The sequence below is a fragment of the Carettochelys insculpta genome, chromosome 7 (genome assembly GCF_033958435.1).
Source record: "Carettochelys insculpta isolate YL-2023 chromosome 7, ASM3395843v1, whole genome shotgun sequence".
NCBI classification, from domain to species: Eukaryota; Metazoa; Chordata; order Testudines; family Carettochelyidae; genus Carettochelys; species Carettochelys insculpta.
In genome coordinates this window covers 8,655,479-8,679,520 of record NC_134143.1, presented here as the reverse complement: position 1 = coordinate 8,679,520, position 24,042 = coordinate 8,655,479, and the positions used below count along the sequence as shown (strand labels likewise).

Below are 24,042 nucleotides of genomic sequence, written 5' to 3'. Positions count from 1 at the left end.
GTTGGCCAGTCACCCACCAGCTGCACAGAACAAGGTGCTGTGGAGCTCACAAGTCAGATACGAAATGGCCAACAAAATTTTGGCCACCTCCACTTCCCCGTTTCTCTGGAGATGGTGCCTGCCCAGTCGCTAGGAACACCTGAAACATGGTGAGAGTAGCCAGCATTGAGACTGTGGTGCTCACAGAAGCAATACTGAATGCCTCCCGCCCTGGAGTGACCATGATCATGTGATATCTCTCATGGCAGGTCAGCCAAATGCAGCAGAGGGGAGCTCAGAAGTCACCCTATGGTTTCTTTGTTCTGTTCTCCTGGCCAAGATTACTGTCTTGTGACCATCTAACTGGCACCTTCAGTAGTCAGTAAGATCACACACAGATGGCTGTGCTGAAATAGCCTATAGTGGTTTCCCATCAAAACACCCCAGGGTCTATCAAAGCACAGCGGTTTGTCAGAACGTGTCCTTTCTCTATGGGCCATCATCTTCTGTACAGCCAGGCCATGCTCAGGAGCCAGCACCTTGTGCTGCAGTTCCTCTAGCATGGCTGTATCACCACCAATCACACTCACAGGGACAGGCACCAGTATCCCCAGCAGCTGTCCCTGGTTACACTAGTGTGTACACACAGTTTACTCGGTCCTGGACAGGAGTCTCTTCCACGCAGCAGTCTGCATCTCCTGTCTGGGAGTGTGTGATCTGCTTGCTCACGCTAGCATGACCAGAACAACTGCTGGTGGGTCTGGTGCCCACCCCAGTGAGTAGGGCTGGGGGTGGTACTGCCATGCTGCAAATGTGCAGCTCTGGCTTTTGGGAGCAGCAACCCAATATGGTGCTGCTTTTGCTGCTGCAATTCCTGGAAGAGCCCTGCAACTCCACAAATTATGATATCTGCCTCCGTGGATATACATTCAAAACAAAAAAGCAGTCCAGTAGCACTTTAAAGACTAACAAAACAATTTATTAGGTGATGAGCTTTCGTGATGAGCTTCTTCAGATCATAGCCATACCAGAACAGACTCAATATTTAAGGCACAGACAACCAAAAATAGTAATCAAGATTGACAAATCAGAAAAATTATTATCAAGGTGAGCAAATCAGAGAGCAGAGGGGCAGAAGGAGTCGGGGGGAAGTCAAGAATTATATAAAGCAAAGTATGTAAAAGAGCCCCTATAATAAGCTAGAAAATCGCCATCTTGGTTCAAACCACATGTTATTGTGTCAAATTTGAACACATAAGAGAGTTCAGTGGCCTCTCTCTCCAAACGGCTGTGAAAGTGCCTTTTCAGTAGAACACAGATTTTCTTACTTTCATTAATAGAATGGCCCACTCCATTAAAGTGCTGGCTGACAGGTTATATACATTGTGGATATTCTGGATATACATTGTGTATCAGTTTGGGGCTCTACTCTTCACCCCCACACCACAGGCCCCTACCCTACCCACCAGGAGTGGAGAGATGCAAGAAGCAGTGGGAGGGCATCTGCAGGGAAGGGGAGGAGAGGGGACGGGAAAAGGGACAGGGTGGGTGAAGCCTTTGGGGGGAAGAGGCAGAGCATAGAGGAGAAGATGAGCAGCCTGGACAGGACCACAGGGTGAAGTGAGGTCAGGGCCATGGCACCAGCATCCTTTTGGCAGCAACGCTCCTAAGTCTGACTGGGGAGGTTTAGCCTCCTCTGGCCTATCGTACCACCACCTATGTGAGCCACACAGAGCTCTCCCCATAAGCCCAAAAGCTTGCCTCTCACCAGCAGAAGTTGATCAGATAAAAGACACTATCTCTCCCTCACATGTTGCAGGCAGACTGGTATGGGTTGTGTATGCTGTATGCTGTCTCAATAATCCATTGGGAACAAGGGGGCTGCTAAGAGGTGCAATTCCTCCCCTCCCTCCCTCCCCCCTTAGTGCACTGGCCTTGTAAATCAGGGCTTGTGAGTTCAGTCTGTGTTGGGGCCTCAAATGTATTTCATGAGAGCAGCTTTTAAGTAACTAGGGCAAATTAGAGAAATATCTGTCAGGGATGATCTAGATCAGTGGTTCTTAAACTATGTTCCGGTGGACATTGGTGATCTGTGAACAATTCATAGGTGCGCTGGGAGTGTCTGACACTTTTTTCATATACACTTATGGTACATATTTTCTGTTATTAAAACCAGATACAATGTTACTTCATTGCTATGATACCTGATTAAATTACTTCAGTTTAGTTTTGCTGAATATGTTGGTATTTGGAGGATTTGTTTGTTTTTTGTCTTTTTTTGGTTTTGGTCTGAAAACAATTCTCAGAAAAATTTCATAGGCATTCCACATAAAAAATATTATTGTTTGTGTTCTGTGGTCTCAAAATGTTCAAGAAACTTTGATCTGGATGGTGCTAGTTCCTGCTGTGAGGGCAGGGGTCTGGACTTGATGACCTCTCGAGGCCCCTTCCAGTTCTGCGATTCGATTTGATAGCTGGAAGAACACCATGCAGGAATGGGAAGGAATAGGCTCAATTTGTGCAGAAGAAACAAAACCATGTTGGGTAGTGAGTAATAATTGCTGGTGCTTTTCTTGTTGTAACAACCAGAGGGAGTAACAAATGGTGGACACTCCTGGCACCAGGCTGTGCTGGGAAGTATGCTATGGATCTGGTACTCCTGCCTTGTTTTAAATAGCCTGAGCTGTGAAACTTCCAACAGTTCCAGTCTGTGAGGGCGCTGTCCCACTGTGACAGGCCTCCCTGTCAGGAAGCTTTTCCTGAGACCCAGCCTTTTCTCTTTTAATTCTGCTCCGTCCTACTCCTATTACCCCTCTGCCTCAAAGTGGCTTATATACCTTTGCCAACTAAGCCTCCCAACCCCCAAGAAGAGAAGTGATCTGCTTTCATAAGAAATAATAGGAGCAGTGGCACCAAGAGGTGGGGATGTTATGCTAGGGACCATCTAGGCACTAGCTGAGCAATAGAATGAGAGTCAGTAATAGGGATATATGGGCTCTGCAACAGCCTCCTGAAAAGCAGGTGTTCCCTCAAGATGAGGAGGGTCATGGGAACAAGAAACTCAGCTAGAAGGATGAGGCATGGAGGGGAACATGGAGGGAGGCAGGGTATCAAGGGAGCAACCCTGCTCAGGAAGCCAGACCCGAGCAGTTGGGCAAATGGGCTGAATTTAGAATGTTCTCTTCAGACTCAAAATGGCAGCTCCTCCTAGGCCTGGTGCTTTAGTTTCAGGCAGTGTGTTCTTGTGTTTCAGCCCGGTCGAAGAGCTTAGTGATGGGTGAGCAGACGGGGCCGCCCCCCAGGCCATCGTCCCCTAATCCACAGGACCGAGTGCTGAAGTCTGGCTGGCTGAAGAAGCAGAGGAGTATCATGAAGAACTGGCAGCAACGGTGGTTTGTGCTGCGTGGGGACCAGCTCTTCTATTACAAGGATGAAGAGGAAACCAAGCCACAGGTAAGGCCATGATGCAATACAGTGCATCAGCCCTGGCCTCAGATCTATGTGTGTCTTCCAATATCACAGCTCTTTCTGATTGATCGCCAAGAGCCCTAAAACTGATAGGAGGCGCTACTGGGGCTTCACAGGGTAGTGACCAAGGATACGCAGACACAGAGCTCCCAGGGAATCACAGGTAACTCCTCATGGACAGAGCAGCTCTATCCACATTAGCTCTGCTCCCTGGAGGCAGCTACCTGCTGAGTAACTAATGCTTCTCAGGCCTCTGACTGACACTCAGCAAGGCAATTGGCACTGGGCATCTTTGCCTGAGCATTGCTGCCTGCATGGGGTAAGGCAGGACGGGAGGCTAGTACGAAGTGACTCTGAGGAACAGTTTGGAGCTCCAGCTGGAGAGAGAGACACACACCCTGTGAACGGAATAAGGCTGAGAGGAAAGGAGCTAAGTCAAGGCAGTGTGGGGAAGGAGAAAGTGCAGCCACAGAGGCAACTGCAGTTGTGAATGGGCTGGATGCTGGGGTTGGAGGTAATGGAGAAGACTGGCACAGTGGGTCTGATCTGGAACCTAGGAATAGCCCAAGGCAATCGGACCAGACCTGAGGCCCATCTAGTCCAGTAACCAGTCTCCAGCACAAGCTGCTTCAGAGGAAGGTGCAAAAATCCTGCAGTAGCCCTTGTGAGACAAGGTGTCCCCAAAATAGGTGTCACCTTGGTATCTTAACAGTGGTCTTAAGCCCTGAAGCATGAGCTTGAATATCACTTCCAAAATTCTTGTCTGTTATGATTATAACACTGGGCATTTGGGATATCCATATACATGGTCAATCACTTCTTGAGCTTTGCCTAAGAATGCCTTGTGGCAGTGAGTCTCTCAGGCTAATTCCCTATTGTATGTGAAGGTCTTTCCTGTTACTTCTCCAGACTAGGGGCTGTTAGAAATCCCAATCTAAACCATGTCCCTTGCATTTCCCTCAGATGTAGCATCACTACCACATCCAACATGAAACTCTGGGCTGGGATTCCAGAGGGCATAGCCGCACCCTCCGCACTGTCACATGGGGGTGAGAGGACTGGGCTGTCCACACTGGCATTTCTGTTGGTATAACTTATGTTGCTCTGGGGGTCAGGAGCAGAGGCTGGGAGCAGCAGCTAGTGGTTAAGATGTGGGGCTGGGAGATGAGAATAGGGGCTGAGGCCTGCAGCTGGGGTCAGAGCAGTACTAGGAACAAAGCAGGACACTCCTTCCTTGTCCCATCACTGGGGGGCTGATTCACACCCTGTCCCCCTGGATATTCCCTCTGTGCACCCCATTGTTTGTGGACCACTGTCCGAAGGGATTGTGAGACTTCATTTGTCTGGAAAGCACTTTCATGCCCTGGGATGAAAGGTGCTATCAGATCCAGTCCTGCTAGGGACAGTTCTGGCACCAAGTAAGATTTGGAAGCATCAGCATTTCAGACTGACTTTTATCCCATAGTGTCAGTGTTAACCAAGTGGTGTGTGTTAGTAAATGATGTGGTTTTTTCCCCCGGCCTCCAATAGGCGCAAAGTGAAAGCATAAAGAGAGCTTGTAATGCTAGTAATTAACAGAGAAAGGAGCCTTTCCAAACAATCCAAGTTAATTATGCCTTATGCTGAAATGTATGTTGGGGGAGTGAAGGACAGTCCTGAGACAGCAGAAATGGTTCACGGGAGTGTGCATAGATGGGGAGGTGGCCAGAGGGAAGAAGGAAAGGTTGTCAGGGAGGAGATGATGAGAGAAGAATGTTAAGGAACTTGAAGAGCAGAAGAGAACCAGCTGGTGGTTATCTGGGGAATGGGAAAGGGGAGTGAGACAGAATGACTTAAAAACAAAGACTGAAGCAGGTTTAATTAATCAGGAAAATGAAAATCAGAGGATTGAGTTCCTTTGCAGGACAACAGATGTGTGCCAGAGACAACTTTCCAAGGCACTGCAAGCTAGTGCTCAGCAAGTTCTAATCTGATATTTGCTGAACAGCCCTGGGGCTTCACTAGCCATGGAGAGAGAGTAGTAGATAATTAGTCACTGTGCAACTTTTCAAAGGATATATTAGGAATATGTTCAGCTTCAAAACTGTATCCTACTGGAATACTGTGTGGTGGATTATACCTACTCAGAATAGTTTTCTTTACGAATCACTCTTGTTGTTGTTTCAGTATCTGCATTTTTCTGAATGTGGCCAACTAAGCACCTCTTACGTATTGTGAAGTGTTGTAGACCCTTCCTACCACATGCTGTGCCAGGAAAAAAAACAGTGAAGGTGGGTCCTCCTGGCCTGCCTAGAATGGTAGCTTCCCTACAGCCAATCATAGCTCAGCGGGCTCCCTTAAAAGGAGCTGTGGGGCTTGCATTGGTTAGTTGCTGGCTAGAACCAGAAGTGTAAGGAAGGATCAAAGGGCTGTGAGTCTCCCTAGGTGAGGAAGCCTGTGAGAGACCCTACTCAAGCAGCAAAGAGAGAACCCTGAGGTATGGGTGAAGAAGAGGAAGGGTTTATGTGGGAACCAACCCAAGGAATAGCAGCAGTGAAAGAGTCAAAGGAAGTAGCATAGGCCTGCTCTTTGTAGGGTTCCTGGTTTGGTACCCAAAGCGTAGGCCAGGACCAGGTAACTTGGGGCCGTGGCTTGAGTCACGAGGAGGGAAGAGCCAAGGCTGCATTTGCAATGCCCCTTCCAGGCCAGTTAAATAGAACGCTGAGTATGGCCTATAGCTAGGGCAGGTGTCTGTGACCCCCCCCCCCCACGCCCCCAATACCCAGGCTGGTACCGCTAAGGGTGTGGAACCCAGGAATGGATTGAGTGAGAGGTCCCTCCTTTTGCTCGAGCAGAACAGATTGCTTTGCAGACAGAAAGGACTCTGGCTTCAGCTCGTTCACTGCTGTGTGTTTTGCCAGTAACTTCCCTTCAAAATCATGATGCTCCCATGCAGAAACTCAAAACATCTATGGCTAACACTACTGCCATATGTTGGCTATTTAGACCACTAAGTTATTAGCCATGATGCTAAATCAAAATTTCCTTGTTCCCCTTACAGATCTACTGCCATTTGTGATGTGGGGGGAGAGGGAAGATGCATATGTCCAAAGTTTTCCAGACATCAGAGTTACAGCTTCATATAGTCCTATTTTAGGTCTTTGCCCCACTTAAAGATCATCTGTGCTCCACCTGAATATCTCAAAGTGCAAATCATCTCTCTCTAGCATTTTTTCTTCTACAGACTTGAAAACAAGCTTGCTCAGTTTCTAGATGTCTTGGTTAACATTTGTTTGTGTTTGTGCAGGTGATGGAAATCTAAGCCTTATGCTATAGAGCTCATCAGTATAATATTGAAAACCTTCCAATGGTCCCATGAGCAACATGACTAATGTGTCCTGTGTGATTTGTTTTTTCTGTCTTTCTCTCCCATACTCTCCTTAGAGGGTGAATTGTGTGCACATTGGAGTGTTGTGGTTTGGTACGGCTCTGTCTTTTGGTTGGCTGTATTTTTTAAAATCCAGAGCAAAGCAGACTTTTTTTTTTTTTAAATCAAAGAAGGCAGACAGAAGACATATATCTGGCTCCTGAAGAGGAGAATGAGGAAGTATGTGATGGTCCTTAGCTCTGGATTTAGGGTGACCATCTGTCCCATATTAGGCGGGATTGTCCCCTATTTAGGGAGCCAAAAAGGCATCCTGACATTTTTTTTAAATGGGACCAATAGTCCCATATTTGGGCTTCTCCCCTGGTGGCCTTTCCCTGGCCTGGCCAGAGACTTGCAGGGCTTTTTTTTCTGGCCGCCATTTTTAAAATGTAGCTCGCCACCTGCTGCACCACTGGGACGCCTGGCTCAGGTGCATTGTTGGGCTGCGGATGGAGCTGGGTGTGGGTAAGTGGGGGCTGAAGCAGGGGGGAGCTGTGGCCATTGCAGCGCAGGGCTGGGGCCATTGCCAGAGCCCCATCTACTCCCAGTCCCCACCGTGGGGCTGAGGTGGAGCCAGAGCCCTACTGTGGCCAGAGTTCTGCACAGCGCGGAGGCAAAGCCCCCCCTTCCCCAGCCCCCTGCCACTTCAAGGGGCCAGGGCTGGAGACTTGAACTATGTGGAGCCAAGGGCCCCCCAGACATCCTGCAGGGCTGGAGTCCACTCCTCCTGCCCTGGAGCCCTGTGCAGCAAGGGGCTAGGGCCAGAGCCCCTCTGGAGCCGGCAGCACCGAGCCCTGAAGAACCTGCTGCAGGCTTGTTTCTCTCCCCAGCTCCGGTGGGCCAGGAGTGGGTGTGTGGGGTCTGGCTGGGAGGGAGGGTGCAGGAATGGGCTGGGGCTCAGGTGGGAGGTAAAGTGCAGCAGTGGGTGGGTGGTTCAGGAGCAGGCTGGAGGTGACAGGTCTGGGTGGGAAGAAGGGTGCAGCCATTGCCTGAGGCAGGGTGACCATCTGTCCTGTTTTAGCCAGGACAATCCCCTCCCCCAGGGTGTCCTCTATTTATTCTAGGGGAATACGGCCACCCTATCCGGATCCTCCACAGCAAGTTTTACCCAAATGGTAGGCAGTACCGTTGTGTCATGGGAACAAGCCCAGCTGAGAAGTTTAGATTCTTTTAGCAATGTTGGGCTGCATGCTTTGAACCTACAGGTTGAACCTGTATAGTGTGGCACCCTCCCAAGGTCAGTATTGTCTAGCAGCATTACCAGCATGTCCCCTGCTTACTGGGCTCTTAGAAGATATTTAGGGTTAAATTATAACTAAATAACAGCACAGAATGCTGAGAGCCAGGACTGGTGACTGGAAACAAACTTTATGGGATGCTGGGAAGCTTGGCCACACCCGTCATAAGTGGACATCTGGCTAACTAAAATCATGCTGGACCACAAATATTGCTGGACTAGAGAGGTTCAACCTGTATGGAATTAGGTTTCCAACTTGGACACAGCCTGAATGTCCTGGGAAGGGTTGGTTTGGTCATCCCTCAGCTGCCTTGCTCAGATAGCTTGTAGATTGGGCAGCGTAAGATACTGAGTGGTAGCTCTTTGCAGAGTTGAAATTGCTACAAGGTTAGAAAGGTGCACAGCAGTGTTCCCTGTAAGCTGAATGCCTGGATGACCTCTCAGAAGAAATTCAGGTGCTGTCCAGATTTTCCAGACCCTTTTAGGGCAGGAGCATCCATACAATGTGATCAGATTAGCCCAAAAAGACTGCACGTCATTTAATGGTGGGGTGATGGTCTTTTCAAAGAGGGCAACATCATATGTTGTGCAGAATGCTGAGGAGGGGGCCTCTATCTGCCAAAAGCACTGTGAGGACAGCCAGATGCTTCTCAGAATCTTCTCTTATCTCTGCTTCCACCAACAGCAGGCAACCCTCTAAAAACAGCTGGAGCCCATCCATGCAGTGTATTGCTAAGAGGTTAAATTGATGGCATACTGCTCCTAACGTTGAAGTTCCTGTAATCCACTGGTAGGCCGGGTCTACGCTTAGGACAAACTTTGAAATGGCCATGCTAATGGCCAAATTGAAGAGTACTTATGAGGCACTGAAATGAATATTCAGCACCTCATTAGCATGCTGCCCGCCACAGCACTTCAAAAGTGCTTCATTTCGCTCACGCGTGGCTCATCTACCCAAGGGGATGGGGGGATCCTTTTTGAAAGGACCCTGCAAACATCGAAATCCCCTATCAGCTGATTCCTATCACTGACAGAACAGGTCATTTCAGAGCCTTTTCAGGCCAATTCTCTGTGTGTTAACATGGATCAAAGTGATTAAGTGTATTGGGCATTTACACTTCATGAAACTAGTGCGCTGTTACTTTGCAGTGTTTTCATTTACCTGAGTGCTACAGCAATGTAAAAGCAAACCTTTATATGGTGTTTACCCCTGTAACTAAATAACTCTTCAAGTGGGAAGAAGCCTTGTGGAACTGTACCTGAGGGTAGGGTTGAAAACAGGGTTAGGGTGCTCCTCTGAGATGGAGATTTGACCATAGAGCTCATTTCAGAGAGGCCCACCAAACAGCTGTGAGATGGTGGTAACTCCAGCTAGTATTGACATCCCACAGCTGGGTCAGGGCTTCTAATCCAGCCTCTGTGGCTGACCACATACCCTCGAGATGGGGTTGCTGAGGCTCAGGAAGACATGTTCAGCCAGGATTTGTTCTATTCCTGTTTCTGAACCTGCCTTTTCCCTCTGTGAAGCTGCTTTGGTGTTTATTCTGCTTTGGTGTACAGAGACTGGAACCTGTGATTCTGGAACTAATTTAAAGCATTGTTCATTTAGCTTCTGAGCAAGGCTGCTAATACAGCCTGATTGACTGATGGACCAGTCACATCAATCTGCTTAAATTCAGTAATGTTTCACTGCCACTGACAGCAGCTGTCAGAATCAATATGCCCTGCCTGCTTTATATAGATTTTACATACCATTCCTACTTTCTATTAGTTTATTTACAGGGTATTTTTAGGAAATGCCAGAAAGATTGGACAGGAGCGAGCTGGGCTGTCTTATCCACCAAAGAAGTCTCTTATTGCCTGACGGGAGTGTAGTATAAAGCCTCTGCTCAGTCCAGTACAATGCAGATGTAAGTTCTATAAATTTCAGTCATGGCTGGTTTTAAGTCTTGTCACTTTCTGTAAGATTTTGGGTTTGTTTGTTTGTTTTGGTAACAGATGCTAGATCTATATTAAGTATTATAAATTAGTAAGACATTGTTTATAGATGCCATAAATCTGTAAGAAATCCTTGATGTTCCTTTGTAAAAGAAATTGCATTCTCTGAAGTGAGCTTTCCTTTGTGGGAGTAAGGAAAGTGTGGATGAAGGCTTGCAATGGAATTGCTCCCAGAAGCCAGCCTGTCTGGATGATCAATTGCCAGCAGCACCTTGATGACCAGAGAATAATAGAACCCACCCAAGAAAGAGAAAAAGACCCTATTTTCCTCTACCACACTATGTTTCTCTTCCTTTCTCACACTTCTTTTCTCTATCTTCTTTCCTCCTCCTTGTCTCTCTATGGCTACGTCTACACGTGAAGCCAACATCGAAATAGCTTATTTCGATGTAGCAACATCGAAATAGGCTATTTCGATGAATAACGTCTACACGTCCTCCAGGGCTGGCAACGTCGCTGTTCAACTTCGACGTTGCGCGGCACCACATCGAAATAGGCGCTGCGAGGGTACGTCTACACGCCAAAGTAGCACACATCGAAATAAGGGTGCCAGGCACAGCTGCAGACAGGGTCACAGGGCGGACTCAACAGCAAGCCGCTCCCTTAAAGGGCCCCTCCCAGACACAGTTGCACTAAACAACACAAGATCCACAGAGCCGACAACTGGTTGCAGACCCTGTGCCTGCAGCATGGATCCCCAGCTGCCGCAGCAGCAGCCAGAAGCCCTGGGCTAAGGGCTGCTGCCCACGGTGACCATAGAGCCCTGCAGGGGCTGGAGAGAGAGCATCTCTCAACCCCTCAGCTGATGGCCGCCATGGAGGACCCAGCAATTTCGATGTTGCGGGACGCAGATCGTCTACACAGTCCCTACTTCGACGTTGAACGTCGAAGTAGGGCGCTATTCCGATCCCCTCATGAGGTTAGCGACTTCGACGTCTCGCTGCCTAACGTCGAAGTTAACTTCGAAATAGCGCCCGACGCGTGTAGCCGCGACGGGCGCTATTTCGAAGTTAGTGCCGCTACTTCGAAGTAGCGTGCACGTGTAGACACAGCTTATGTCTCCTTCTGTCTCTCCATCCTTCTTCCCTCAGAGATGGAGCTGATTGAAAAATGGATCTTTTGCCACAGAAGTTATTACAGACAGTGCAGAGAAACTGACTTTAATTTAAAAAAAATCTCACAGAAAAGTTGGACTTTTCGGTGAAAAAAATGAAAACAAAACCATCTTGAGGTGGAAGTTCCTTATGGGAGATGGGGGCTCAGATATCGCAAACACCCAAGAAGGTAGGCTTCCTGTTCAGACTGTATCTCCCATGAAGCACTGGAGCCTTCCATCACACTGAGTTTCATCACGAACCCTGGCTAGTTTGCATTATGAGAGATGTAATCTGGCTCTTAAACCCAGCCCTTGGAGTAAAAACTGAGCAAAGATGCTGGAACAATTTGTATAGTAGGGGTTCTGAAAGCCATTGAACCAAACTATAAAACCTGTATGTAATGGAATCCACTTCAAATCAGGAGGTTCAACAGCATTTCAGGCACCCTTGTTCCAGTTGCTATGGAACAGGGAGAGGAGAACACGACTCTGCAACTCCCATGAGGCACGGGAGCAATCGCTGTCTCTCTCTCTTCATCTTTACCGCCCCTCCCCTACTCCAGATTTTGACCAAAATATTCCAGTTTTCAGGCATTGGGTTATCAATGAAAATTCTAAATCTTCTGTAGAAAGACGCTCTTTATGAAAAACATTTAGACACAAACCCAGTTTTCCCTCAAAGCAATGCTGAGAGAAAATGTTTCACCTGTCATACTCTAGCTGTTTAACTCTTGCCCCTCCCCCATTCCATTATCTAAAATGGTCTGCAGTTAAACAGCTAACAATGACACATCCATGTCAATATTGGCCTTTGCCTGGAAGAGATTTGAATTGGCCATATTGATTTCCAAATTGCCTGATGAAAGCCAGGCTGGGCAAAACAGACCATCACTCATTTCCCGATTAACCATCCCCGTAGATCAGTATTTCTCAAACTTTTTGAGACCAGGGAACACCAAACAATATATATATATACTTTTTTTTCTTTAAAAAATTAGAAATGTTTACATATATTTCACTGGTTGATGGTACTGGTTCCTCAGCAGTTATATTTTCACTCACTTTCCTGACTTCTTTAAAAATGTAACTTACTCTGTTTATTCATATTGGTGGAAATAATCAATTCCATAAATCATCACATGCCACACGTGCATTGGCTGACATCAAGCAGCTGACTGAGAGCAGAGCTGCCATGCCGGCATGGCGCGTGTGACGCACATTGTTGCTAGTTGCAATGCCGCTGTATAGATAGAAGAAGATGCAAGGAGGGGGGACTAGCACAGTGTTAGTCAACTATGCTATGTTGCCAGACTACTACCGCTCTCGCGAGGTGGAGAAATAAAATTGTTTCAGTATTTTCCATTACTGTTATCATCGTAAAACACTTATTTATTTTAAAACTTTCAGTTATTTTTCCAAATGCTCACAACACACCTGTGACTTGTTCATGGAACACCAGTGTTCCCTGGAACGTTGTGGAAGAAACACTGCTTTAGATGGCCCTCTTGCCTTCAGAGTATGTTTAGGTGTGGGGTTGCAGGTCCTTTTCCAGTTTAGTGCCCTGTTAACTGTTTTGGTCCACAGTGATCTTTCAATTTCTGTGGCCTCATCCTCCAGCTGGAACACTACTCAATGCATCCCCCACCAGGAGAAAGAAAAAAATCCCCCAATAGGAAACTCTAATGGTCTTCATGCTGAACTTTAAGCATGTGCTGAAATTCTGTTGACATAAATAGGAGTTAGATGTGTGGTTTAAATGCCTGGGTGAATTGAGAATGGGGCCTGGAGGCAATTCTGAAACACCTATTGACTAATAATTCATTTCATCTGCTCCTTTGCTTCCCTCTGTATATTCCTTATCCTTTCTCCCATTGTTGCCAGCAGCTTTGGAAGTCCATGCACCTTACAGCAGTCAAGAATTTAATGCTATGGTAAAGCAATAGGTGCTACGTTAAAACAAACAAACAAAAATAAATAAAACATAACCTTAGGCCAAGATCTGGGACTCACCTGAACCAGAACGCACCTGAGTTTTGGGGATATTTTGAATCTGGGTCCAAAGTTTGCACATCTCTAACAAAAAATAACTCAATGATCACCTCCTAATGGATTCATATTTTATCTGCCCTCAGTTTGCATTATGTGCATTAATCCCAGTGAATGGTGATGAGCATCTGGCCTTAAACTGTACTTTATGCTCCAGGGATAAATTTTCTTCCCCTTAAAGACCATTCCTTTCTTGGGCACTTGTCTCTCCAATAGAGAGTTGAATCATTATGTTTTCCCAGCACGTTTGCATTAATGACATTTTAGTGCTTTATTGGCATTTTCCTCATCTGCATCCTGCTGACAAATGCAGAGGTGAAGAAGAAGAGGCTAGTTGTTTGTAGTAGTGGCATTTAGTCTCATTAATGATGTGGAGTGTTGGATCTGACAACTCCCTGCTAATACTACTTGAACTTGCTAAGTTACCATGCTGTGCTCACAAAGTTGAGGGGAAGAAATTCATAACCTTATTCATTATCTTAATAATTTCATCCAAATTCCTTGTGGCATAACTTGGATATACTGTAAATAGTGTGCAAATCATCAAAGAGAATGGGTTGTCTCTCTAGGACAGCCAAAATCCTGGGCCAAATTCAGTAGACCTGTGTGGGAAATGATTTCGTTTACACGTGAAGAATTTTAAGGTTTTAATGATAAACCAAAAACTCAAACAAATTTGGTTTTGAAACTAAAAATCTTTGGGTTTTGGTTTTTCAGCAAAAACACAAATATTCATCACAATCATTTTCCCTTTGAAAAATTAATTTTTGAGGAAACCCTATTTTTTCTATTGGAAAAACCTCTGTATTTATTATATTTTGGCTAGTTCTGGTGTAAGCAGGTAGAACTCATCTGAAGCCAAGGGCGTGTCCTAGTGTACCCTGTAAGCTGAGCAGTTGGGTGGATGCCCAGAAGAGTCTCAGGTGCCTCCCAGCTATTGGCATTCACAGCAGCAGCATGTGTTTTTACTGGTGGTGCACAGCCACATGTGCCTTGGTGCACATAACAAAATTTATTCTGTTTTTTTCCATGGATGGAAAAAAGTTAGCAGGAACACTGAGTGTAACCTGTCTGTATTTGCTGTAGTTTTCCTAACTAGCTCCCTTGATGCAAATAAAAAAACAAGAGGGCAAAGAAAGAATGGGCCATGGAAACTAAAATCTCATCTCGCCCTTAAACATGATCCCTCTACTTCAGTAATGAGGCTCACTGATAGGGCAGCACTGTGGGGGACTCGGTCTTCCACTAGATTTGGATAAATGGAGGAGCATCAGCCTGATATCATGTCACATGTTATTATGAGGCCTCATTAATTCCCTCCAGGGCAGGAGGAGGAGGCTTCAAAGGGAGGCTCTCTGTGATTGAGAGGTGTTGCCTGATCTACTGGCAAAACTGATTATTTTAAATCCCTAATTAACAAACGAATTAGACATTTAAGGTTTGATGGGTTATAGCTCCATATTCCAGCCCAGTAGAATGAGAATTATTACTTGGTTGGGAAATGACTGGTGGCATCCCTCATCCTTAGAATCATAGAACACTAGAACTGGAAGGGACCTCAAGAGATCATCAGTCCAGTTCCCTACTCTCTTGGGAGGATCGATCACCGTCTAGACCATCCCCAATAGATGTCCATCTAACCTGCTCTTAAATATCTCCAGCGATGTAGATTCCACAACCTCCCTAGGCAATTTATTCCAGTGTTTATCCACCCTGACAGTTAGGAAGTTTTTCCTAATGCCTAATCTAAACCTCCCTTGCTGCAGTTTAAGCCCATTGCTCCTTGTCCTATCCTCAGAGGCCAAGGAAAACAATTTTTCTCCCTCCTCCTTGTAACCCTCTTTAAGGTACTTGAAAACCACTATCGTGTCTCCTCTATGTCTTCTCTTTTCTAAACTAAGCAAGCCCAGTTCTTTCAGTCTTCCCTCATAGCTCATGTTCTCTAGACCTTTAATCATTCTTGTTGCTCTTCTCTGGAATTTCTCCAATTTCTTCACATCTTTCTTGAAATGGGGTGCCCAGAACTGGACACAGTCCTCCAACTGAGGCCTAATGAGAGCTGAGTAGAGCAGAAGAATGACTTCTCGTGTCTTTCTCTCAACGCTCCTATTAATTCGTCCCAGAATTGTGTTTGCTTTTTTTTTGCAACTGCCTCACACTGTTGACTCATATTTAGCTTGTGGTGCACTACAACTATTAAATCCCTTTCCACGGTACTCCTTCCTAGACAGTCACTTCCCCATTCTGTATGTACAAAGCTGATCGTTCTGTCCTAAGGGGAGTACTTTGCATTTGTCCTTATTAAACTTTATCCTGTTTACCTCAGACTATTTCTCCAGTTTGTCCAGATCATTTTGAATTATGACCCTATCCTTCAAAGCAGTTGCAACCCCTTCCAGCTTGGGATCATCTACAAGCTTAATAAGTGTACTCTCTATGCCAATATCTAAATTGTTGATGAAGATATTGACTAGAACTGGTCCCAAAACAGATCCCTGCAGAACCTCACTTGTTTTGCCCTTCCAGCATGATTGCGAATGATTAATAACTGCTCTCTGAGAATGGTTATCCAGACAGGAGAAGCTGAGTTTTCAATATTCTCCTTATTTGTAAAAATACAAATGTTCCAGTCCAAACAAGAATGTAGCAGTAGTTCAATATTAATGTGACTTCCCTTTCTTATCACACTTACCAATGGAAGGCGACTGATGTCCCATGGCTTTTCTATCTTGTCTCTGGCTTGTCAGGTGAATCTTGTTTCCCTAGATCGTGGTTGGGGTCTGAGGGCTGCCATGAATTTTCATAAGTAAGTTCTGTATCCTTTGTCCATCACTAATGATGCCATCCTAATAATGTTGGGCATTCCTTCTCTTCTTACAAGTTGGTATATTAATTATACCAGACTTTTTACTGTTACAATATTGCAATTTTTCATCTGCTGATCCCCAAAATAGTATTAACTGACTTCTGGGAGTTACCTATAAGGATTTTATGCAAGATCTCAGCAAAAGTGCATGTTGCAAAATGAACAAAATCTCTCATGCCATTGTGTGACTTACAGTCACTGCTGGGCTATTTACTTAGTCATGAGGTCTTGAGGCCTATAAGGTATAACTGTTTATGCTATTAGCTTATAAGTTCAGACCTTTAGGTCTCTTGCATTGCTACTAAATGTGATATCTTAATCTAACTTAACTCATAAAGTAGTCTTCTTCGAAGAACAGTTCCACTGGGCAGTGTGGTCTGACTCCTTTGTGGAGCGAAGGCTGTTGCCTGAGGTTCTTTGCTCTCATCCCCATTCATTTCCTTTGTTTTAACCCTGATTACCGCTTCTGTTTTCTTCTCGCCCCATGTGGTCAGCTGGTTCCTCTCTTGTGGCCCCTCCCTTGCTCAGGGGGTGGTCTGTTAGTTCCTGGAGGGCTCGTCCCACCTTTCCAATGTTTCAAGCGTGCTAATGCCGTGAGCCCCCAACAAAGACCTGAGGCCTCATTATCAGCCTTCTCCTGGCAGCTCTTCTGCCACAGGAGCCATGAGCGGGCCACCAACCAGTACATGGTTCATACTCCCAGAGATTGGCCAGCCCTCTTAGCCAGGGGAGATACAAGGAGGCATTAAGGGTCATGTGCCCCCTCATGGAGGGCAAGGGACAAGCAGCAGATTGGCAGAGCCCAAGGTCCTGCACTTTATGTGGGAGGGACCATAGGGCCCAGAGAAGTAGCAAAATGTTTCTCATACCAGCAACTGTCATTGACTACCCCAACTCTCATGGATGGTAATAGGAAGCAGAGGGGGACAGCCCCAGCCCACCAAGCTGACTCCCAGCTGAGTCACTCCACTTCCCGCTGCTGGTGAGCTTAGTGGATGGTTCCACCCCCAGATCCCACACAATGGCCTAGGAGACTTGGGAGGGCCTGGCACAGGCTTCAGGGGTCAGGGCGCCCTCCACACTCACTGGCCGTGGAAAGCAAAGCAATCCAGCCCCAGCCTTCTCTTCCCCCCCTCCCCACCCCAGCTCCCAACTACATTGCTTGGGGGAAGGGGTGGGACTGCTCCCCACATTCGCCTGCAGTGGAAAGTGGAGCTATGAAGCTGGGAGAAGCTCGATGGAAGTGGTCCGGGCTGGGTCACTCCACTTCCCACCACTGCCAGTGAGTGCAGAGGAGCCTGACCCCGACAGCTGGTATCTGGTGCCCCCATCTTGCTTCTCCCCCAGATTGTGGGGTGGGAGAAGAGCCGGGCAGGGTTTGGGGGAAAAAGGGGAGTGGTCATGGGAAGGGATGGGGCAGGGTGGTATGCAGAGGAGTCATGTGGGCGACAGTCATATGAATGGTGCCCCCTGTGTCCTTCCCCAGCGGTTGCCACTGCTCTTAGCACTTTGATTGCTTGCACAGTGTGCCAGCTGTTAGCTTCCTGTAACTCTGCTCCACCCTTCCTCTTTCACATGGAAATTTTTCGGAGTCTCTTCAATTGTATCACAAAAAATTTAGCCATTTTTGAAAAAAACGCCGGCAAACCCATCTGCTGTCGTTATATTAAGGGCAGAGGTGATCTTCTTGGAAAAGACAAGGAAATTAAATTGAGAAAATGACATCTATATGTTAAGACTGCACATTTTAAATAATAAAAAAAGGAAGGAAAAACAGTGAGAAGTCCTGTGGTACCTTATAGGCTAACAGATTTTTTGGAGACTAAGCTTTCGTGGCAAAGACCCACTTCATCAGATAGGAAGGTATTACAAAAATGAAAGTATCAACAGAACCCTTAGTTAGATTGGGAAATATTATTTTGCTTCCTCTTCATCTGTACAGTCTTCATCTACATCTCTGAAAACAATCAAGAGTGTATGCCATTAAATATCCATCACAGATGAGACAGTGTTGCCTAGTGAATAGGCAGCTGGTACTTAGAAGGTCTGGGATCATTTCTTGGATCTGATCCTGGCTTGCTGAGGGATTTTGGGTAACTCACTTTGTCATACTATATATCAGTTTCCCTACCTATAAAATGGAGATAATGATATTGCTTTTTAAAGTGCGCTGAGATACAGGAAGGAAAAAGTGCTCCATAAGAGCTGGGTATTATGTGCAATGTTGCCAAGGTAATTTTGCCATTGGGAACTAATGTAGCCTTATAAACTCTGGAGTGACTGTAACGTCCTGAATGTAACTCCCTCCAGAGTCCGCTGATGCCACTACAACAGTTGGCCAGACAATTCCACTCTGCCCAGGAAGCTGCCTCCTCCACCACTTCATTAGGAGGGTCTCTGACTCCCAGCTCCCTACCAGGCTTCAGTGCCTGTTTGCCTCTGTTCAGAGCAGGGAGTAATTCTAGTGGAATAAGTTGTATGAAAATGAATTTCAACCCCTTCCATCATGAGGTTTGATGAATCCAAGTTTATTTAACCAGTCAATGATATTTTCCAATTCAAGAACTGGTGCTTTGGTAATTTATGTCTGGTAATTTCAACATTATACACTCAAAGAAAAGAGGAAAAGCTTAATTAATTTACATTGAATACCATCTGGTTCCTTGGTTTATTAGAGTAATTTCTCCACAGAAAGCAACTGTGCAGAAGACATTATTCCAAGAAGCAACGCCAGAGGGGAAAAATTATGCAATAACATAAATGAAAAAAATAATTTACTGGCTTCCCAGCTACCCAAGGAAGAATGCAAAGGTCACATGGCAGATTTTATTCCTTTAATAGAAATGCTGCATTCTCTCATCTCCATCAAATTCCAGAATTGTGTTATTTGAATAACACAAACTTGGAAGCAGATGGAGACTCTAATGGGGATTGATTTTGATTACCAGCTTTACATATTATTCATGCTTCATTGTCTTTTGGGTTTGTCTATAGTTAAAATGATTTGAAAGCCAATAACAGTACGCATGAATATAAATGACAGCTGCAGGGTGAGCATTGTACTGCTCAGCATTCTGATTTTGGAATGTGTGTGTCATGGAAGTGGTAGTGGGACAAAATGTCCCAAGACCATAAACACTTTCCTGCAAGGGCTGGTGGGCTCACTGGAGACAGGACAGCCATCTGCCCCCACTACCTTTCTCCTCTGGCAGCCACTCTTGCCAGCTGTTCCCCACAGATCCCTAAGAAGCTGAATTGGGAACTTCTTGACCAGCTCCCTCAAAGTTCTCTGGAGTAAGACTTGAAAGGGAAGAGCTGCTTCCGCTCCAGGCACATAGAGGAGGAACTTTCCACTCCATGGTGATGGGGGAAGAGGAACAGCTGTGCATCACTAGGATGTGGTGGATGGTTGTGACCTTTCTGGCAAGTCTGAATATAGCATCCAACCATCAGTGCCTCACCTCCAAACAACCATAAAGTCTGGGAGCATTTGGACAGGGAAGCAAATAGAGTGCCTTAGCCCTCTCGCCAGAGACAGTCTGAGATTTTGGGACTGGAATGATATCCATTTAGAGTTTGGACCAGCATTCAAACTTCTCCAAGATCAAAGGGAGAATCTCCTTCACATGTCTCCTTCTGCAGTGGGGGAGCGATCGGGTGCATGGCACCTGTGAAAATCAGGCCACTTATTGGGTGACTAAATACAGAGGTAGGCCTGCTGCAAATGAAAAGTGTGGCTTTCAGACTGCTATCAGAGTGAGCAGGAAATGAAGGAGAACAGGAGCTGTCAGACTAGACTAGTAAGAGATGGCATCAGCAGGCAGGGAGATACAGGAAGGCTGCTTCCAATAGAAGGAGGTAGTGCTGATGTCAGAAGTAGAGCGTCTTGGGGTGGCAAGAGTCTCCTTATCTGATTGTATACCCCTGAGCATGCTGGGGCTCAGTAAGAAATAACCATTGATGTAGAGGAGAAGGTTCACACATCAAGAGTGGCCAGATTGAAGGAAAGGATGGAGGAGGAGGTAACGCTGCTAGAGAAGCAGACCAACAGAAGGAGGGAGAGATGAGAAAGAAAAGGGTGGGGTGGAAAAGAGAGATTAACAGTGAGGAAGAGGGGTTTAAATCTACAAAACCCGGTTCTGTTATCACACCTTCCCTCTTCATTGGTATTTCTGTGTCCATTACAGGGTTTTATTCCACTGCAAGGCAATCAGGTGAGCGAGCTGACCCCTCATCCCGAGGAACCCGGGAAACATCTCTTTGAAATAGCCCCAGGTAGGTAAGCATTTCCTTTTCCTTGTGACCGGACATACCTGCACTCACTACTGCCATTTTACGTGGTAATGGGTCAGCAAGGCGTGCTTCTGTTCTGAGGGGTCTGATGCCATAGGCACAGCATCTGACCAGTTGGTTCTGTGTTAGACCAGACCCAACCTGCTCTTATCTGCCACACAATCACTTACAGTGGATTGGTTTGATAGGTCTAAGTATATTCAGGGACATATTCTGCTCTGTCACATCTGCACTAGTTCAGAGCAACTCCTACGACTTATGTAGATTTACCTGGATGTTGGAAGGAAGATCTTGGCTTTTCAAAGCTTGCAGTGGTACAAGTTGAACCTCTCTAATCCAGAACTCTCTTGTCCAGCAACATCCATAATCCGGCATGATTTTAGCGAGCCGGACAGCTACTTATCATGAGTGTGGCCAAGTTTCTCACAGTCCCATAAAGTTTTTTTACAGTCACCAGTCCTGCCTCTAAGTGTTCTGTGCTGTTATTTAGCTGTAATTTACCCTTACATGAAGAGCCCAGTAAATAGGGGAAGTGTTGGTAACGCTGCTAGACAATATTGACCTCCCTGTAGTCCAGCAAATTCTCTTGTCTGGCGCTGGTCAGGTCCTGAAGGTGCGGTTCAACCTGTACCATGAAAATTTACAATGGGTTTTATCTGAATCAAGTACAGATTGTTTTTTAACTTGGATGACGGGTGAACTGGGGAAGAAGGACCCATAGCCATGGTTCCTGGTCATTCAGACGTGTGTGTTCAAGGGCACCATGTGAAAATCATAACCTTTAGGATGCGTGTTAAGGGTTATTACTAGTCAGGTCAAGTCCTTGTTATGTCATCTCATGGGCCTCTCCAGAGGCAGTTTGTGACTGACATTTCTCCTATGTCAAGTGTGCTACCTGCAGCTGGAATTCATGGGCCTTTTCGTATTGTCTGGAAGAGAGACTCTTCACTTCTTCAGCTTTGTTTTGTCCTCCATCTGTAATATGAGCTGTATCCCAAAAGACTTTCTGGAGCTCCGGAATACAGAGATGAAAGAAAGGAAGGATGGGGAGCAGTTTAGAGTCACAGGCCATAGGGAAGAAGGGTGCCCTTCTGAACTTGTGAACGGAAGCGGAGAGCTTCTGGGAGGCTGTTGCAGAGGAGAAAGCTCTTGCACCAATAGCAGTGAAACTGAGGTCATTTTAAGAGGGGAGAGAAGGGAGGTAGATGAGGCTGGCATAGTTGGTTGGAACCAGCTGGTGGAAGGATTTATGAATCGGCTTCTTGAAGGAATGGGGAGCCAAGGGAGGGAGAGAGAGGCTGTATGTACACTCTTTTGAAGGGTACACACAAAGGTGAAAGTAAGCAGGAGTGCCCCTGATACACAGCTCCATCAAGAGCTGGCTGAGCTGCAGCAAAATCCATCTGGGAGCTATTTAAAGAGCTGGCAGAGACATTATAGGACAAGGCCTTTAAGAAATTTTTAAGGTGCTTTCATCTCTGGATGCACATCTGCTGGTGGGTTGCTCGCTTCGCCATTCATTATCTGTCTCCCCTGCATGAATTAACTGTCTCCTTGCTTGGTGTTATGTTTCTGCACAGTGCTGCTGCAACTATCACATTTCAACAAACTCCAGCTTAATACAATTACAGCTAAATTGACTGGTTCTCCCAAGGCAGAGTACATTTATGTGCATTAGCACCCGAGGCAAGTGTGCTTTTAACAGTGCAGTGAGAGTGGGGCATTGGTCCTTCTATCTGTCTAACCCAGCAGGACTTCCATGGACCATGCTCTGTCTCAGCTACTCTTGTCACAGTGTCAGGCAGAGTCAGGCCATTAGACTGTGTCCCTGTGACTGCATTTGGCACTTATGTCATTGGTGGATGTGGCCTGGAGATGCCCATGTCCTGCCTGCACCACTCCTGCCCCTGGCTGTGTTTGGCCCAAGATGTCATTGTATTGTGTGTGCTGTTTGAAGCGGCTTTGGTTCTGTGCAGTTATCTGGCCACAGTGCATGCCTTAGTGGGTGCTCTAATGGAGAAGAAAGATGGACAATCCTATGGATAAAGTATTGGTGTCAGAGCATCTGGGTTCAGTCTTCAGCTCTGACCCAGGTAAACTCTGTGATGGGGGAGAATGTCACCACCTGGTAACTCAGTTTCCGTATTGTGAGATGGGAGGTATACTGCAGGGATAACTATACTCACTCCACTTCACAGTAGAGTTTGCCCTTGTTATCCCAAGGTCCCAATCTGAGTTTGTTAAAGGTTTTTAACAGACATGTAACCAAAAGGGAGTGAAGCACTCATAATACTGTTGCCATCAGATGGCTGCAGAAACCCAGTGTTTGGCACAGGCTTTGCCTCACCTGCTCTACAAGGAAATGGAAGCACCATAGTCTTTCTGGCATCACCTGCAAACAACTGTGTGATTAATAGCCAGGGCTGCTGCAGCCAAGTTCTCTCTATCAGCTTTTCTATGCTGCAGGCTGCTCTGACATTGGTGGTTGAGGACACTGCTATAAAGCACAGGGCCGGTAGTGACAGCATATCCTGTATTGTACCAGAGCGTGTATTGATTTCCTGCTGAGTAATGAGAGCTAGTGATGGCCACTTAGGATTATTCATGTTTCATAGAGCCCCTTTGCAAGCTGTGTAATGCGGCTGTGGGGAGGGTTAACCGGGGACATGAGAGAGGCTGCCAGTCAAAGGAGGGGCGGAGAGCTGGAGGTGTGACTCTGTGACGGCTACGTGAGGTGATAAGTAGTTCCTCTCTGAGGCACAGCCAATCCATAAGCCAGGAACTGTTCTGGTGAGCGTCAGGGCAGGTGCAGATAGCACCTGTTCAGTCTGCCCTTGGGACTCTGGATTCCACTGGCCCCCGCCTGCTCCTGCCCAGCTCTACGTGCACCTTGTTCTGGCCCTGGTCTTGACTCCTGATTCCAGCTCTGAACTCAGGCGCCAATGCCTCTTATGACTGCCACTGCACTGACCACTAGACCTAACTGCCGCTGCTCCAACCACCAGGCATGATCTTCTTGGTTTCTGACAGGCTCCCATGTGCACTGTATGCTCAGAAAGGGAGAGAACAGGGTAAACTGGCCAGGCAGAGCAGCACAGAGGCAGCTCCCTCTCTGTGGGTGATGTTGCGAATGTTCCCAGGAGGGCTTCCATGTGTGTCAGCCACACTGCCTCCTGGAGTTCAGCATGCAATGCAGCCCCTGGGACAGATTTCTGCCTGCAGCAAGTGAGAGTATGAGTCACAGCAGAGATGTTAGTTTTACTTTTATCACATCAAGCTGAGCATCGGCCATAAACCTAAAATCGGTGTCGTGTACAGTCCAGCAGGACAAGACACACAAAGTCATCTCCTCTGTCCTTCCACGTCATGGTTTAATTAAAATAATTAGAGGGGGAAATTACTTAATGCCTCCATTCAAAAATGATTCAATGTTCTAATTGCAGCCAGAAATCAGGATTTCTGCCTGGTGGCTTTGCTTTTATGGGCTTCATGGCAGTGGGATTTTTTATGTCCCCAAATGGGAAGCGCTAAAGCTAGGACCAGGTCTAGGGGAGAAAGTCGACATAAAATATGCAATTCCAGCTATGTGAATGGCACAGCTGGTGTCAGCGTACTTAGGTCGACTGATTCTGCCATCCCCACTCCCAAAGGTC

General features: G+C 46.5%; 1 protein-coding gene across 2 annotated transcripts in view; it reads left to right on the top strand.

Annotated features, from left to right (window-relative positions):
* The first annotated feature begins 3,237 nt into the window (after window positions 1-3,237).
* Window positions 3,238-24,042, top strand: part of ARHGAP22 (Rho GTPase activating protein 22) — a 180,557-nt gene continuing 159,752 nt past the window's right edge. For both annotated transcript variants that reach the window (XM_074999409.1, XM_074999408.1), the window contains exons 1-2: window positions 3,238-3,432; window positions 20,284-20,371. In XM_074999409.1, the coding sequence (XP_074855510.1) occupies window positions 3,253-3,432; window positions 20,284-20,371 (268 nt within the window). In that variant the 5' untranslated portion in view covers window positions 3,238-3,252. The remainder of the gene's footprint in view (window positions 3,433-20,283; window positions 20,372-24,042) is intronic.